We start from the raw sequence: 14,268 nt of genomic DNA, 5'->3' as shown, positions 1-14,268 counted from the left end.
CAGTCAGATGCAGCTCATGTCCAAGCATTCTGTCAGGATCCACAATACTTGTATTATTGCCACATTGACTAGCCATCAGTTTGCAAATGTGGCTTATGTTTCTTTACTTCATTTTCAGACCTGTTTTCTTCTATCAGTGAATGTAATTGGTCAAAGGATGGATTTTTATGCCATGATTCATGCCTTCTGGCTGATTGCTGTATTGTATCGGCGCAGAAGAAAAGCTATTGCAGAGATCTGGCCAAAATACTGCTGTTTTCTGTCATGCATCATTACATTCCAGTACTTCCTTTGCATTGGCATCCCACCTGCTCCTTGTAAAGGTAAGGACACTTACCCTTAATGGAAAATTGCTGCTGCTTGGTTTTACATAAAAGGGCTGGAAAATTGGTAAGTATCCAGATGAAAAGAATTAAGTAATTGTTATAAAGTACTGATTGTGTTTTTACATGCTTCTGTCATACAGACTATCCATGGAGAAGTGGTAATGCCAACTTCAACTCCAACATCATAAAGTGGTTATACTTTCCAGACTTCATTGTGAGACCAAACCCTGTCTTCCTTGTGTGTAAGTATTTTAGCACATAGTTGTAAAGTGTTTATATGTCCTTTGCTTAAAACATCTGTACGGTGTAATTTGAAGCCAGGCTTTTATTTAATCTTCTGTAGCAAGATGACATATTATCTGGGAGACTGAATACTAAAATTCAAAAAATTAGTAATTTCTGCAGCTGTTTTTCCTGTATCGCGTTTTCAATAATGTGACATCAAAAAGCATGAACTATTTCCCCTTTTCTCATTATTTCTCCAGTTGTAGACACTGACAGGTAAAACCACTAAATGCATTAATAAATTTCAAATCAGTGTTACATGTTTTGAAAACAGCACAGTCTTGGAGGTTCGAAGCAGGGGAAAAACAGTCTGGTAGCTACATTATAATGCATCATGACCACTCCTTATACCTATGTTAATGACTGAATTTTCCTTGCAATCACGGCTTTCTCCTAGATGATTTCATGTTGCTGCTGTGTGCATCCTTGCAAAGGCAGACATTTGAGGATGAAAATAAAGCTGCAGTACGAATCATGGCTGGAGACAATGTGGAAATTTGCATGAATCTTGATGCGGCATCTTTTAGCCAGCATAATCCCGTTCCTGACTTCATTCACTGCCGGTAACACTGAATCTTAAATACTTGGAAAATACAGTGCTTCCTTTTTGTAAGGTTCTCTAGTGTAAAAGTTATTCTCATGGCTTCCAATTTTACTTGGAATTTGTATTCATTTATGTTCCCATCTAACATATTTTTTACTGTCTGACAGAGCAGATAGTTCATTTCTGGGTAATCAGACTCTGGTTTAGAACAGGGCAGATGCAAACAAGTCTTCCTAAGCCAGATGATTGTTTTAAGTGCTCCCCAGAGGTACATTCAGTGATATATTTGCTTGAAAGCTTGTATTCATACAATCATAGGCTTGTTTAGGTTGGAAAAGACCTTTAAGATCATCAACTCCTACCACGATCTTAGACAACCAACACATTGAGAAATATTCACCTTTAGGTCACAAGTTCTTACATGTTACTTGTGCTTATGAGGATTTAGAGTTTGGAAAAAAAAGGTGGTTCAGCTGTTTAGATGAATCTAAACCCTCCATCTTTCCCACTTCAGAAGGAATCTTGGTAATCAAATTTGAATTTGCCTCCATGAATGCCCTGTGGGGCAGCATTTATGGTGGACTTCAGTGCTTTGGTGGCTTCCCCCAGAACACAGATATGTTAGCAATAATCCATCATAGTCTGCAGCTTCCCATGTATGTGTTTAATCCCAAGAAGTCATCAGTCATGTCCTGCCGAGTTGTTGTCTAAGCACAGTCAAAATAATACTCTAATATAAGAGACTGTCCTTTGTGCTATTTCATCTAGGCATAAGAACCTTAAAAGTGTCTTGGAAGGACAACTGATATGTCTTCCTCTTTCTGAGGTTGTTGAAGAAAGTGAATAATTTATAAATGGGCGGAGCATGAGGCAGTCTGTTCTGAATGGTCTTCAAACAATGAAACTGTTCCTATGTGATCATTTCTGTCAACACAGATTAGCTCAGCTCTTTTAAATTGTGCTGGGCATGCTCTTAGTTGCAGTTATTACTGAAAGTTTGTGCAGTATTACAAGAATAAATGGGAATAATAAGATTTCTTAGCTATGGTGTTTTGTCTGACTTGATATGTGAATGCACATTAACATGTGCCTGAATGCAAAAGGAATAATGTCTAGAAATAATGTCCAGAAAAATCTCCCTTTTGCTGGTGAACTTTTACCAGAGAAGTGCTATCACCAGAAACCCCTCTCAAGATCTTTAATCTGATCCTTCTATTTCTGTTACAATTGGTGGCCAAATATATCTTGAAATAGTTTGAAGAGGAGACTGTTGAAACAGTCAATTCACTCATTCATCCAGAGATTTGTAGTCACGACTGGGCAAAGTTTGATCAGTTCTTCCCCTTGAGAATTTCCACTCTACACAGCAGACCCAATGCTCTAGATTTGGTAGGATAAGCAGAAAGAGAGAAGTATTAATCTTTCTTCAAAATGCTCCATAAAGTGGGGATACTTTCTAAAAGACATCTGACAAACAGGGCTTGGGTTAGAGGAAATGCAGTGGAGATGACCTGAGGTTTTGCTTGCCACCGAATGTGGTGTCCATCTTAGCAAAAGCTGATGCAGCAGTTGCATCAAGCACACTGATGTATTTGATCACTGGAAAAAGACCGTCACCGATTGCTGGCAGAAAGAAAATACCAAATTTTCCTCCCTTAGTCCAGAAAAAAAATCATTTTAAAAAAACCTCATTAATGATGAGAATGTGTTTTAAAGCTGTCCTCAAAAGGAAAAAAGAGGCAAGAAAATCACTGCTTTTTAAACAGCCTCTTTTGACATCTTTTCAATGTTTTCTGGAATCTGATAGGTAATTCTGGTCATCTGTAGAAGATATTCCCAAATGGGCAAACATGAAAACTTGAAAGCACAGAGGATATTCTTTGAAGATTTTGGATAGGAGTCAGAGTCAGGTTTATAGTGGAAAGCAAAGTTCAAGATGAACTGGCCTGTTGCCTCTCCACACATTCTTGGGGTTAAGTCCTGTGTTTTGGTTCATATGCATGATATGCATCAGTTTGAAGCTATTGGAGGTAGAATATTCAGACACCCTGCTGGGCATGTGCTGACCAAGGAGACCTGTATATGCAACAATTTACTCAGAAGTTTGCAATGTGTATTAAGCAGTAAGTAATATTGCTGGTGGAGAGTACAACAGAAGAGAAAATCAAAGGATCCATTAGTGGTGGTGAACTGAACAAATAAACCATGATCACTTTATACCTGTTCCAGATAAATGCAGAAATCTGTGTGACTGTTTCATGTAATAGTTTTATGTTGTGCGGGTAAGAAGTAGAATGAAAAGAAAAAGGCAGAGCAAGAAAAAGAACAGGGACATTTTTGTTTGAAAAAATCAATCATAAATGAATAGAAAAAACATTAATTAACCCATTCAGGAGCAAAGTAAATTCCTGTTTATGATATCCTTTCTTACAGATGCTTGGGCATGTAATCATAGAATCATAGACTGGTTTGCATTGGAATGGACCTTAAAGATCATCTAGTTCCAACCCCCCTGCAGTGGGCAGGGACACATTCCACTAGACCAGGGTCCTCAAAGCTCTATTCAGCCTGGTCTTGAACACTTTCAGGAATGGGGCATCCACCACTTCTCTGGGCAACTTGTTTCAGTAACTCATTACCCTCTGAGTAAAGAATTTCTCTCTAACATCTAATCTAAATCTCTCCTCTTCTAGTTTAAAACCCCTCCCCTTGTCTTATCACTACATGCCTGTGTAAAAACTTGCTCTCCCTCTTTTTTGGTAGGACGCCTTTCATTACTAGAAGACCACTATTAGGTCTCACCAGAGCCTTCTCTTCTCCAGACTGAACAACCCCAACTCTCAGCCTTTTCTCACAGAAGAGGTGCTTCATCCTTCTGATCATCTTTGTAGACCTCTTCTGGACTCACTCGAACAGGTCCATGTCTTTCTTGTGCTGAGGACTCCAGACCTGGACACAGCACTCCAGGTGGGAGTCTCACAAGAACAGAGTAGAGGGGCAGATCACCTCCCTTGACCTCTTTTGTTGCAGCCCAGACCAGAAAGCAGTTGGCTTTCTGGCCTGTGAGCACACGCTGTTGGATCATGTCCAGCTTTTCATCTACTAGAACACCCGAGTCCTTCTTGTCAGGGCTGCTCTCAATGAGTTCCTCTCCCAGTCTCTGTTCATGTCTGGGATTGTCGCAACCCAGGTGCAGCACTTTGCACTTCATCTTGTTGAACTTCATGAGGTTCTCCTGGGCCCACTTCTCATATTTGTCCAGGACCCTCGGGATGGCATCTCTTCCTTCTGTTTTGTCAACTGCACAACTCAGCTTGCTGTCATCTTCAATTTTGCTGAAAGTGAACTCGATCTCACTGTCGGTGTCATTGGTGATAATATTAAAGAGTACCAGTCTCCAGAAAGAGCTCTGAGGGACACCACTCATCACCAGCCTCCACCTGTATATATAGTCATTGACCACAACTCTCTGGCTTCATCCAGCCAGCCAGTTGCCTATCCACTGAATAGTCCACCCTTCAAATCCATGTCTCTTCAATTTAGATAGATAAGGATATCACATAGGATCATCTTGAAGGCTTTGCAGAAGTTCAGGTAGATGACATCTGTCAATTTGATGACCTTATTGAGCGTTGCAGTCACTGCATCATAGAAAGTCACCAGATGGATCATGTACGATTTTCCAGTAGTGAAGCCATGGTGGGTATCTAGGATCAACTTCTAGTCATGCATGTGTCTTAACATTGCTTCCATGAAGATCTGCTCCACGATCTTCCCAAGCACAAAGGTAAGGCTTACCGGTCTGCAGTTCCTCAGGTCTTCCTTTCACCCCTTTTTTAGCTATAACTTCTCTTTTTTTGTTTGTTTGTAGTGTTAGCTTCATGAATCTGTAATGGGAACATGGTGTCTCTAGGTGTAAACAGACCTTCCTTTAGTATGAACTGTATAATAGATTTTGTATTCTTGAAGGTGTCTTACCTTTCTTTGAGCCCTTAAGTATCTCTTTCACTGCAATGCAGATTTTCCCAGGTTTTAGATTATGTTTTTTCTGAGAGGTTGCACTGCACACATGCAATCCTAAATGCCTAATTTGCTTCAAAGAATCACCAGAGAATGGCTGACAGTATCTCAAGGTAACTGAATCTTTTATTAGCAGTTATAAATCTTTAAAAAGAAGGACCCCAAGCTCTGGGTAATCCACCGAAGATCTACCTCAAAAGAAAATGTATGTATCTGGCCTCCATCCAAGACAATTTGGAACTGAAAGAGCTTTGTCTAAGAACATCTCTTGTGCTTTCCTGTAGAAGTTTCAGAATGGTCTAAATATTTAGTAACATGGATAAGAACTTGGTTCAAACCTTATCCAAGCAAGTGAAATTAGTAATGGCATCTCTCCAAAAGTCAGTCATAAAGAGGCAAACAAATCAGTGAAGGCAATCTGGCTATGAATAAATTACAAAGCATTAAAAAAAAAAAAAAGAAAGAAAGAAAAGTTGTGCTTAGTATTGCCATGTTTTCTGAGAAGCCTGGGGTGTATTTACTATCTAAAAGAATAGCAGTTGCAGACCAAGACACTCTTTCTGAAGTATCACTTCCCTAGTGATACTTCCCTAGTGAGAAGATACTAGTTGGTCACTGTTCTAGAAGGCATGGATAAAAAGCTTTTAACTGCAATATAAACAGTGGCAGAAAAAGAATGTATTTCCAAATGCTTAATTTCTCTCTGTAGAAATGCTTGAGTTCAACAATGATAAATACAGTCTAAGAAAGAGATTTCCTGAAATGTTCTAGTCTTTCCACCCCCAGATTTCTCAGGGGATATGTGCTTGACCCCAAGAGAGTGCATATCCAAAGGACTTTGAAAGAGAAACAAGAACAGAGAATAGAAAGTAGGAACTTTTAGAATGATACAGGATTTAAAGCAACTTCACTGATGATAATCCTTTACCACAGTCTTTAATGCTGGAAAATTCTCATTTCAATTCCAAATTTTTCAGTTATTCTCCTAGACATTGTCAGGGAAAAAAAGCTTGGGATTGTAATACACTTTTTTAAACTTAAAAGCAGAAACAGCCATTGAACTGTCCCCTTTAATGCCTGCACCCTGGGAACCATCACCAGCTGAGTCAGGTAAAGTCTCTGAAAGGCAACTGTAATGTCAGTCTTGGAACTGTCTTCCAGCTTAGGTTAGTGAGATAAAATCTGCAAATGAACATTACAGGCTTTCTGTTGTATTTTTTATTTAAAGTAGATAAACATTTTGTTCCTAATAAAATGAGCCTCAACAAACAACACATCTTTAATTTGGGAATTTTTAAAGTGAATACAAGCATGAAGGAAGGACTTCACTGGTAAAAAAGTGATAGTAGAAGAATATCAGCCCTTGGGGAGGCCTTGACAAAAATATTAGAAACTAAAACCTGTGGGATCCACAACACTAGATTTGAATAAGTCCATTGAAATAAGGTAGCTAGTTTTCAGAAGATTGGGTGTTGCTATTGGCTACTGGAAAATCAGTGAAACTGTCTTCTGAAAACTGAAATAGAGCTACAGGGAAAGACTTTGAGGATGGAAGCTCGGTGAGAAATTAGCAATGTTGGGATTAGATGGGAAAATGAACTCTGATGCACAGTCACAAAGGCTGGTAGGATGTAAGGAATAGGAGATATGGAAGAGCAGAAAGAAAGAAGGAATTTGGCGAGTAGATGTAGCTTACAGAATGCATGTATATAGTGATAATATGCCTGGAGGAGAGGAAGAGGATAGTCATCAGATGAGATCTCTGGGAGGAGCCTTGGGCTTATATGGCGGTGGGTAGCCACACTCAAAACAAAGCAGGTGGCTGACAAGGGAAAGTAATGAAGCTACATAACAGCAGCTCCTCCAGCATGAAGAAGCATTGAGCTGTATCTGTCAGCACAACAGCTCAATAGGCTCTCACCAGTGTGTGATCAGAAGTGTGTTCTCTCCCTAAATTTCAAAGCACTGGCAGAGGACAAACTCCTTACCTCACAGGGGTTATCAGCTGCAGCATCAGCACCTCTTGGTGCCTGCAGGCGGAGATCCAGACACTAGACTGGTCATAGCCAAGCACATCATGGAGCATGCCGGGAAAAACAACTACACCTAGAGCAATCTTTTTGCAACCGACTGGATTGCATTACAGTTAAAAATTAATTCCTGTGGAAATAAAATATTGAAACAATCATGATAAGAGTAATAAAGCCTCAGAAAATAGAAGCAGATAATTTGATATGGAGAGCCATCTGAGGTTACAATAGCTTTGATGGATGTGTGGAATGAATTTCATACTTTGTCTTCCTTGGTTTTGAGCAAAATGATATGGCAAGTTTTTCCAAAATGTTATCCAGAGTATTACTGTGTTCTGCTAATGACACAGACGGAAAATCGATGGTTTTTTATTTTTCATTAATCTTTCAGGTTTCTTCTGTAAAATTTCTCATTCAGAGGTTGTCATACTACCAAAAACCATAGCTTTATTCCCTTGGTGCGCTGGTGTAGTGGCTAACCTTCCTCAGATGTGTGTCTCTATTCCTGGCCTCCAACTACACCCTCCCGTCTTTGCATTCTTCACACCAGCACTTAGTTGATTCAAAGGTGAATGGGCAGAAAAGTATCCCTTCCCTCTGTCCTACCCCAAAAAATAAATAGGCTTTTGCAAGTTTTCTTCTTGAAACAGTTTCAAAGATTCAAAGCTAAAGAAGGAGCTGGAATGCAGAGCTGAGAGGATGAAAGGGAGTGGGACTGTCCCTTTGGGAAGCAGCTGCTCAGGTATTGTTAAATACCACATCCTGAGTGTGGCCTTTCCTGCTGATGACTAAATGGAGATTTAAAGATCACTTAGAAGATGAGGTTTGGAAGATTTGCATGATATTAAAATAATGATCTGTGTGGTCTGCAGCAAAAGCATAAAATCACAGTATATGCTATCCAAGACTAAGTGTTTTCTGCTGTCCATGTAGAATTTTTCAGAGAGCGTAAGCACCCTTACTGCCCTGATGGGTTTGTGTAGGGTCTTTTAACTCTTGGGGTGGCTTTATGCTTCAGGTTCCCACTGTTGTAATGTAATCTCCAGAGCAAGGAACTGAAGCTCCTAACTTCCTAACTTCCTAAACTTCTGAGCTTTGAGGCAGAATTTAAAGATTTTCATATGAGAATGTTTTGAGTGATTTTAGAGGAAATGTGTTGAGAATTCCCCCACCAAGACGTTTTCATTCCTGCTCTTACAGTACTTGACCTACTCATATCAGTATAAACAATTAATGAAAATTAGGGGGATGCATGACTCTACACTGTAACAGACAAGATTTCACATATTGCAACTGAGAGAAGCATGATTTCAGGAAAAATTTTATCCGCCTGAAACCAGTTGGGTGTAGTTCTCTCCATTGTGTTCAATGTGGCATTCTTCTTGGGCCAGCACAGAAGTATCTGGGATAGTTGGTGATCTTCATTGTTTAGGTGTGCCTTGGGTGACTTGTTCAAACACCATTTTGTAAGATGTCCACTCCAAGATGAATTCTTGGGAACCATTTTTATTGTTAGACTTGCTTGTAACTGCATAGTTATAAAAATCAGGATACTTTCCATCTGTAAGAACTACATCATTTGTCACTTGACACAGTTGTATTGCCTCCTGCCTTTTCAGAAGTTTTTCTTTACATTAAGTTTTGTTGTTTGGTTGGTTTAGAGATGCCTAATGCTATTATATTTAATGTACATTTTGAAGATAAGAAGAACAGATGTATTTAATATTTTAGATGACTGCTAAATGTAGCCAGTGGTTAACATTATAGTGGAAAATAGCTATATTATTGTCTTCCTTTTCGTATTCTCTCTAATTTCTGTACGTTTTAATCTGAGAGTGATATCTGCTGTTGACTATGACTCAAACAAATGCCATGTGTATATGCTGGAAAGTTTGGATTCAGACAGTTCCGGTTGTCTTTAAGAGTCAGAGTCCATTTTTATTGAAGAGTATTAAGATGCTGCTGTTTGATCAATTCAGTTCCAATTTGAACTTTTCTCAAAAGATGCTGATGTATTTTCTTAGCAGCAGAGGACATGATTTTTTTAAATATTACAGCAGTATCAGGAAGGTGATCTCTTCCTAGCCATCTCACGTATTGATAGTTAATATTAAAAAAAAAATCAAATATTATGTTGGAGAAACAGAATATTATTTTATGGAGAAACAGTGAGAGCACCATTTCTAGTGCATATTAAGTTAGTGAAGAGCTTTTCAACTGATTTCTTCCGTATCTTTATTTTCCCAGTTCATATTGATTCTTTGTTAATGTTTTATCATCCAGAATCTGGTTGCATCTCTGAAACCATGACATTTGTAGATGTAGATTTTAGATCTACAGGCAGTAGATCATAAATTTCTTAAATATTTGTGGGAAATAAACATAAGGGAACTTTCTCGTTGCCTTTCATTGAATGCTTCTCTGGTGAAATGTGTAATACAGGCCTATAAATGTAGGACTATAAATACATACTCCTAGAAAGTTCTGAACCTGAGAACAATGAGCAACAGGGGCCTTTTTATGTGGCTTCATACAGTGCATTTAGTTGAATTACTTCTTAGATGGTTTGGCTTAGGTATATGTGTCCTCCTGTAGCTCTCTCTCCCTGCCTGCTTTCCTTACAAATCTATTTTCACAGCCTGCGTGAACAGAGTCTGAAAACTCAGTTACATTTGGAATCAAAACACTGTAAACGGGGGGGAACTAAGAATTAGTTGGTTTTGCAGTGTTTATCTATATGTCATATTTGGCAGATATTCTTATTTGAAAGCTCACTGAGTCAATATTAAGTCAAGATTTTAAGGAATCTAAAACACCAAATTGTTCCGCACTTTCCCAGTGTGGGCCAGGCTGATTTCAGATAGCTCTGTCTCCTGGCTTCCTGGCAAACGTTTCAGTAAATTCTATCACATTTCCGTTCTGTACAAACCTTTTACCCCTCAAAACTTTTACAGTTGATGTCCATTAAAGACAGATATTTTTAGCAGCTGTCTTTGAAAACTAGGCTTTTAACCAGGCTGAATTCCCTGGAAGTTACCAATAAATATGGAATTGTTTGCAGTGCCGTACTGTAGTTGGCTTTTTAAAATAGCTTTGCTATGGTATTTCTCAGACTTCTTAAAAGATGATCTCAGATAGCTTTTTAAATTGCATATATAGCATTGCCAGATAATACTGCTCTATTATGAAGTTTGGTAAGAACATGTGCTCTCCCCTTTCATGATATGAGGCTTGATCCTGCATGATGCATAGTGCTCTGACCAGGGCAAGACCAGTAGCAAGATGCTTATGCACATGAGTGAGCTAGAATGGAGTATATGAGCCAGGCAGACCCATCCATGAACTAAACCCACTGACCACAGTGTTAGTTGTGAGCGGGTGCACAAATGTTGAAGTAGGACAAGAAGGCCCAGAAGGCCTTAGGCACAAATGTCAGCCAGTAGTGCAGAAAGAGGAAAGGTAGCATTGCCCTCAGAAAAAATGGTAACTTTTTCTCCTTCTTTTACTTCCAGGTCCTACTTAGACATGTATAAGGTGATAATATTTAGTTACCTCTTCTGGTTTGTACTTACTATAATCTTCATAACGGGAACCACAAGGATCAGCATATTCTGTATGGGCTACTTGGTGGCCTGCTTTTATTTCCTTCTCTTTGGTGGAGATCTGTTGCTGAAGCCCATCAGGAGCATTCTGCGTTACTGGGACTGGCTGATTGCCTACAACGTCTTTGTGATCACAATGAAAAACATCCTGTCGGTAGGTAGCTGCTGCCTTTCCTCTCTGCTCTCAGCACTTCAATTTCAGTTGAAGTGTGCACAGTACATTGAGTAGTCATTAAAAACACCGACCTTCTGCAAGCACAAAGCAGTCTTCATTTTAATTCAGCTTTACTAGGGAATGGTAATGCAACACATCATAGGAAAATGTGTACCCACATATTCAGTCAGGCTCTGTGAAAGCTCAGAAGCTATTTTCAAAGGGCCAGGTTCTGACTTCTTTGCCTAATACAGTCTCTCCTTAGAAGACTTATGAAAATCCCAGTGGAGTGAAAAAGAAGTGCAAGATTAGTCACAGTGTTGATAAATAGCGCACATTTAATTAGATATTTTATTTAAATAAAGAATTTTCAAACTTAGTATGAGATGCAGTTGTGTGAATGTAATGTAATTAGTGAAGTTAACTACAAACTGCATTCCTGTTTCCTTTAGAACTACTGTGAAATTCAGGTAAAAACAGATATATTTGATAATTAAATATCAAAGTATTCTGCAAAATATTAAAGGTTTTCTTACATTGAGTAACTCTTTAGCGTGTATTCTTGCAGTGGCACTGATAGTTGGTTGAGATAAGCCAGTATTTTAATTCTTTTTGAAAGATAAATTTACATTTATTCCTGGCAATTTCTTTTTAGCTTTGAACATTTTTAGTACTAGACTGAAAAGAGCAGACATTTTTCTTTTTACATTTATATAAGTCACTGTACTGAAATAAAAGTGATTTATGGGTGGTTTGAATTTGCAAATGTTCTAAATGCTTACATATGTGCTTCATTTTATGCTTGGGAATTCAGTGGAGCTACGTGTGTCTTAAGCTTGTCCATGTATGTTTGCAAGATTAAGTTAGTGATTTATAAAAGTTGCTTAGCTGTCACATCACATCACATGCCAGATGTGTCACCTTCTATGCAAGAACACAAACTCCACATACTTTCTGTCTCACTGATAATCAGAAAACCAAATTCTATCTAAAAGTGATTTGTGTCACTGGTAAAGCCACTCTTTCTTCAAATCTCCATTTTAGTAATGAGAATAATTCAACTGCCCTTGGCTTTATTACTTCTTGTGTAATGTAGAAAGGTTCAACTTTCCTTATCCTTATTTCTGCTATGTCTTGTCATATGAAACTGTTCTTTTACTTTCCAGATAGGAGCATGTGGCTACATTGAATCATTAATTAAGAATAGTTGCTGGGTCATTCAGGCATTCAGCCTGGCTTGTACAGTTAAAGGATACCGTATTCGTAAGTATAGCTTATTTTTCTTCACAGTTTTGTATAAATAAATAATCACCCTTATAATCCTCTACCATATTTAAGTTGTGTCCTCCCTTAACATATTACCTTGTGAAAAATCATATCTACAAGTTCACTTAATACTACCTTGTCCTGTATTGATTAGCAACACAGAATTTCATAGAATCAAGGTAGACACATATAGAGATATACATATCAGCAGCCCAGGATATCTATGCATATACTCACAGCCAGCATTTGCTGTAAATTAACAATTTGGTGATACCAGTGCTTAACACAGTTTACCTGTATATGCAGGTGATGTGATACTTGAGAGTATGGTTTCATTGTACAACTTCAGCTAAAATGTCAGCTCACCATCTCTGCAAGGAGAGGGCACCTTTTCCCAGCCGCATTCCCTGTGTGGACTGTGAACTCCCACTCCTCCCTGTGTACCAGGTTTCAGTTGCTCAAAGGGTAAACCAGTTCAGCTCACTGAAGTAACATGAAACTGGTAATTTTTTTGTATATGTAGTGAGTTTAGGCTTTTTTTTTTTTTTTGCCTTTTGATTATTCTTGTGTTTGTGGTGATAACAGGAAGGCAGTGGATGATGTGTATGGGTGGAAGTGAGAGAAGGGATTAATGAAGGATGGAGAGCAAAACCCTTCAACTTTCAGTGAATTATTAATTTGTCTCCACTTTTTCCTGACACCCTGGTTTGATGGTTTGAAAATACCTGATTTTTTTTAGTTGGTTTTTTTTTTCCTGAATTTAAAGAACTGTTTCATCCTAGTTACTCTGCAGTAAAGTTCTGAATTCCTATCATCACGTCTGATCCTCACAGATAAGTTTGGAGTAGGGGAAAAGAAAACAAATACAAAGACACAATTTCACGAGATAAATGGTGCCCAGTAGTTCTTGTGTTATCCAAAACTTTTTGGCAGCAACAGAAATTTAGACACAGGTTTCTGACCCCCGAGGGGTTGTGAACAGGAGTCTCTGAAGCTCTTGGAGCTTGACCTTTCAGAGCTATGAGATTGGCTTGCTTGCTTGTAAAGCCAGCTTTGAGCCAGAGCCTGTCCCTTGAGTCCTTCTACTGCCTTCTATAGGGCAGCATAGGCCATATAGTTTATAGTCCAGCTACACAAAACCCAGTTTTAATTTTTTAATATCCCCAAGAGAACTGCCTTTCAGAGAATAAAGACAGAAAGAAATAACCCAAGCCAAAATCTAGGTAAGAGGAATGGGATTTCCTCTCTGCCTGCCTCCTCCCACCCAAAGGAAGCAGTTTTGTGGTTTCAAGTATTTTTTCTCTTATGCAATGGAAAGAAATATTGAACTGAGTTGTGGAGAGGAAAAATAAAATTATTTTGAGAAAAATAAAAGACTTCTTTCTCATGTTGATAATGTTCGTAATTGAAAAATTACACAAAAGGTTGCTTTGAACTGGAAAAAAATTGAAACATGGTATTTTAGAAAATACTGAAATCAGACAATTCAGTGTAACAAAAAATATGGTTTTTCTATTCTATGTTTTCAAGTATGTACTAGGGTAGGGTGAATTTATTTGCAAATGGTTCACTTCTGGTGAATTCTCAGTTTTCATGGGGCATCATATTGTTGAAAGCTTTCAAGTTTGTTGTAAAGGAAAATATAGTGTGCTTCAAATAGAAATGCATGTCAGTTTTCTTAAGAAAAATGTAATTAAAATACCTCAATTCAGATAATTTTAAAGGCTGAGATTATTTAGTTGATTAAACATTATAAGAGAATACTTAATGCAACAGCCCTTCTGCTAACGGTGTCTTTTTCCAGCAACCAGCAATCTAGATTGTAAACTGCCCAGTGGAGAAGCAGGAATCATTTGGGACAGTATATGTTTTGCTTTCCTGCTGCTGCAAAGAAGAGTGTTCATGAGTTACTACTTCCTGCACGTGGTTGCAGATATAAAAGCTTCTCAGATCCTAGCATCAAGGTAACATAAAATTTAGAAGAATTTAAATTAAACAGCTCAAATCTCTCACAGTGACAGTACATACTTGTTTACGATAA

At 38.3% G+C, this 14,268-nt stretch overlaps 1 protein-coding gene across 2 annotated transcripts in view; it reads left to right on the top strand.

Annotated features, from left to right (window-relative positions):
* The window catches only part of PIEZO2 (piezo type mechanosensitive ion channel component 2), a 297,287-nt gene that overhangs the window by 231,273 nt on the left and 51,746 nt on the right, over positions 1–14,268 (top strand). For both annotated transcript variants that reach the window (XM_027650978.1, XM_027650979.1), the window contains 6 exons: positions 119–323; positions 467–568; positions 1,009–1,174; positions 10,718–10,961; positions 12,128–12,224; positions 14,032–14,191. In XM_027650978.1, coding sequence (XP_027506779.1) covers positions 119–323; positions 467–568; positions 1,009–1,174; positions 10,718–10,961; positions 12,128–12,224; positions 14,032–14,191 — 974 coding nt within the window. The remainder of the gene's footprint in view (positions 1–118; positions 324–466; positions 569–1,008; positions 1,175–10,717; positions 10,962–12,127; positions 12,225–14,031; positions 14,192–14,268) is intronic.

The sequence above is a fragment of the Corapipo altera genome, unplaced genomic scaffold (genome assembly GCF_003945725.1).
Source record: "Corapipo altera isolate COAL_440 unplaced genomic scaffold, ASM394572v1 24, whole genome shotgun sequence".
NCBI classification, from domain to species: Eukaryota; Metazoa; Chordata; class Aves; order Passeriformes; family Pipridae; genus Corapipo; species Corapipo altera.
The sequence above is the reverse complement of the archived record's forward strand: the minus strand, read 5'-3'. Positions and strand labels throughout refer to the sequence as shown.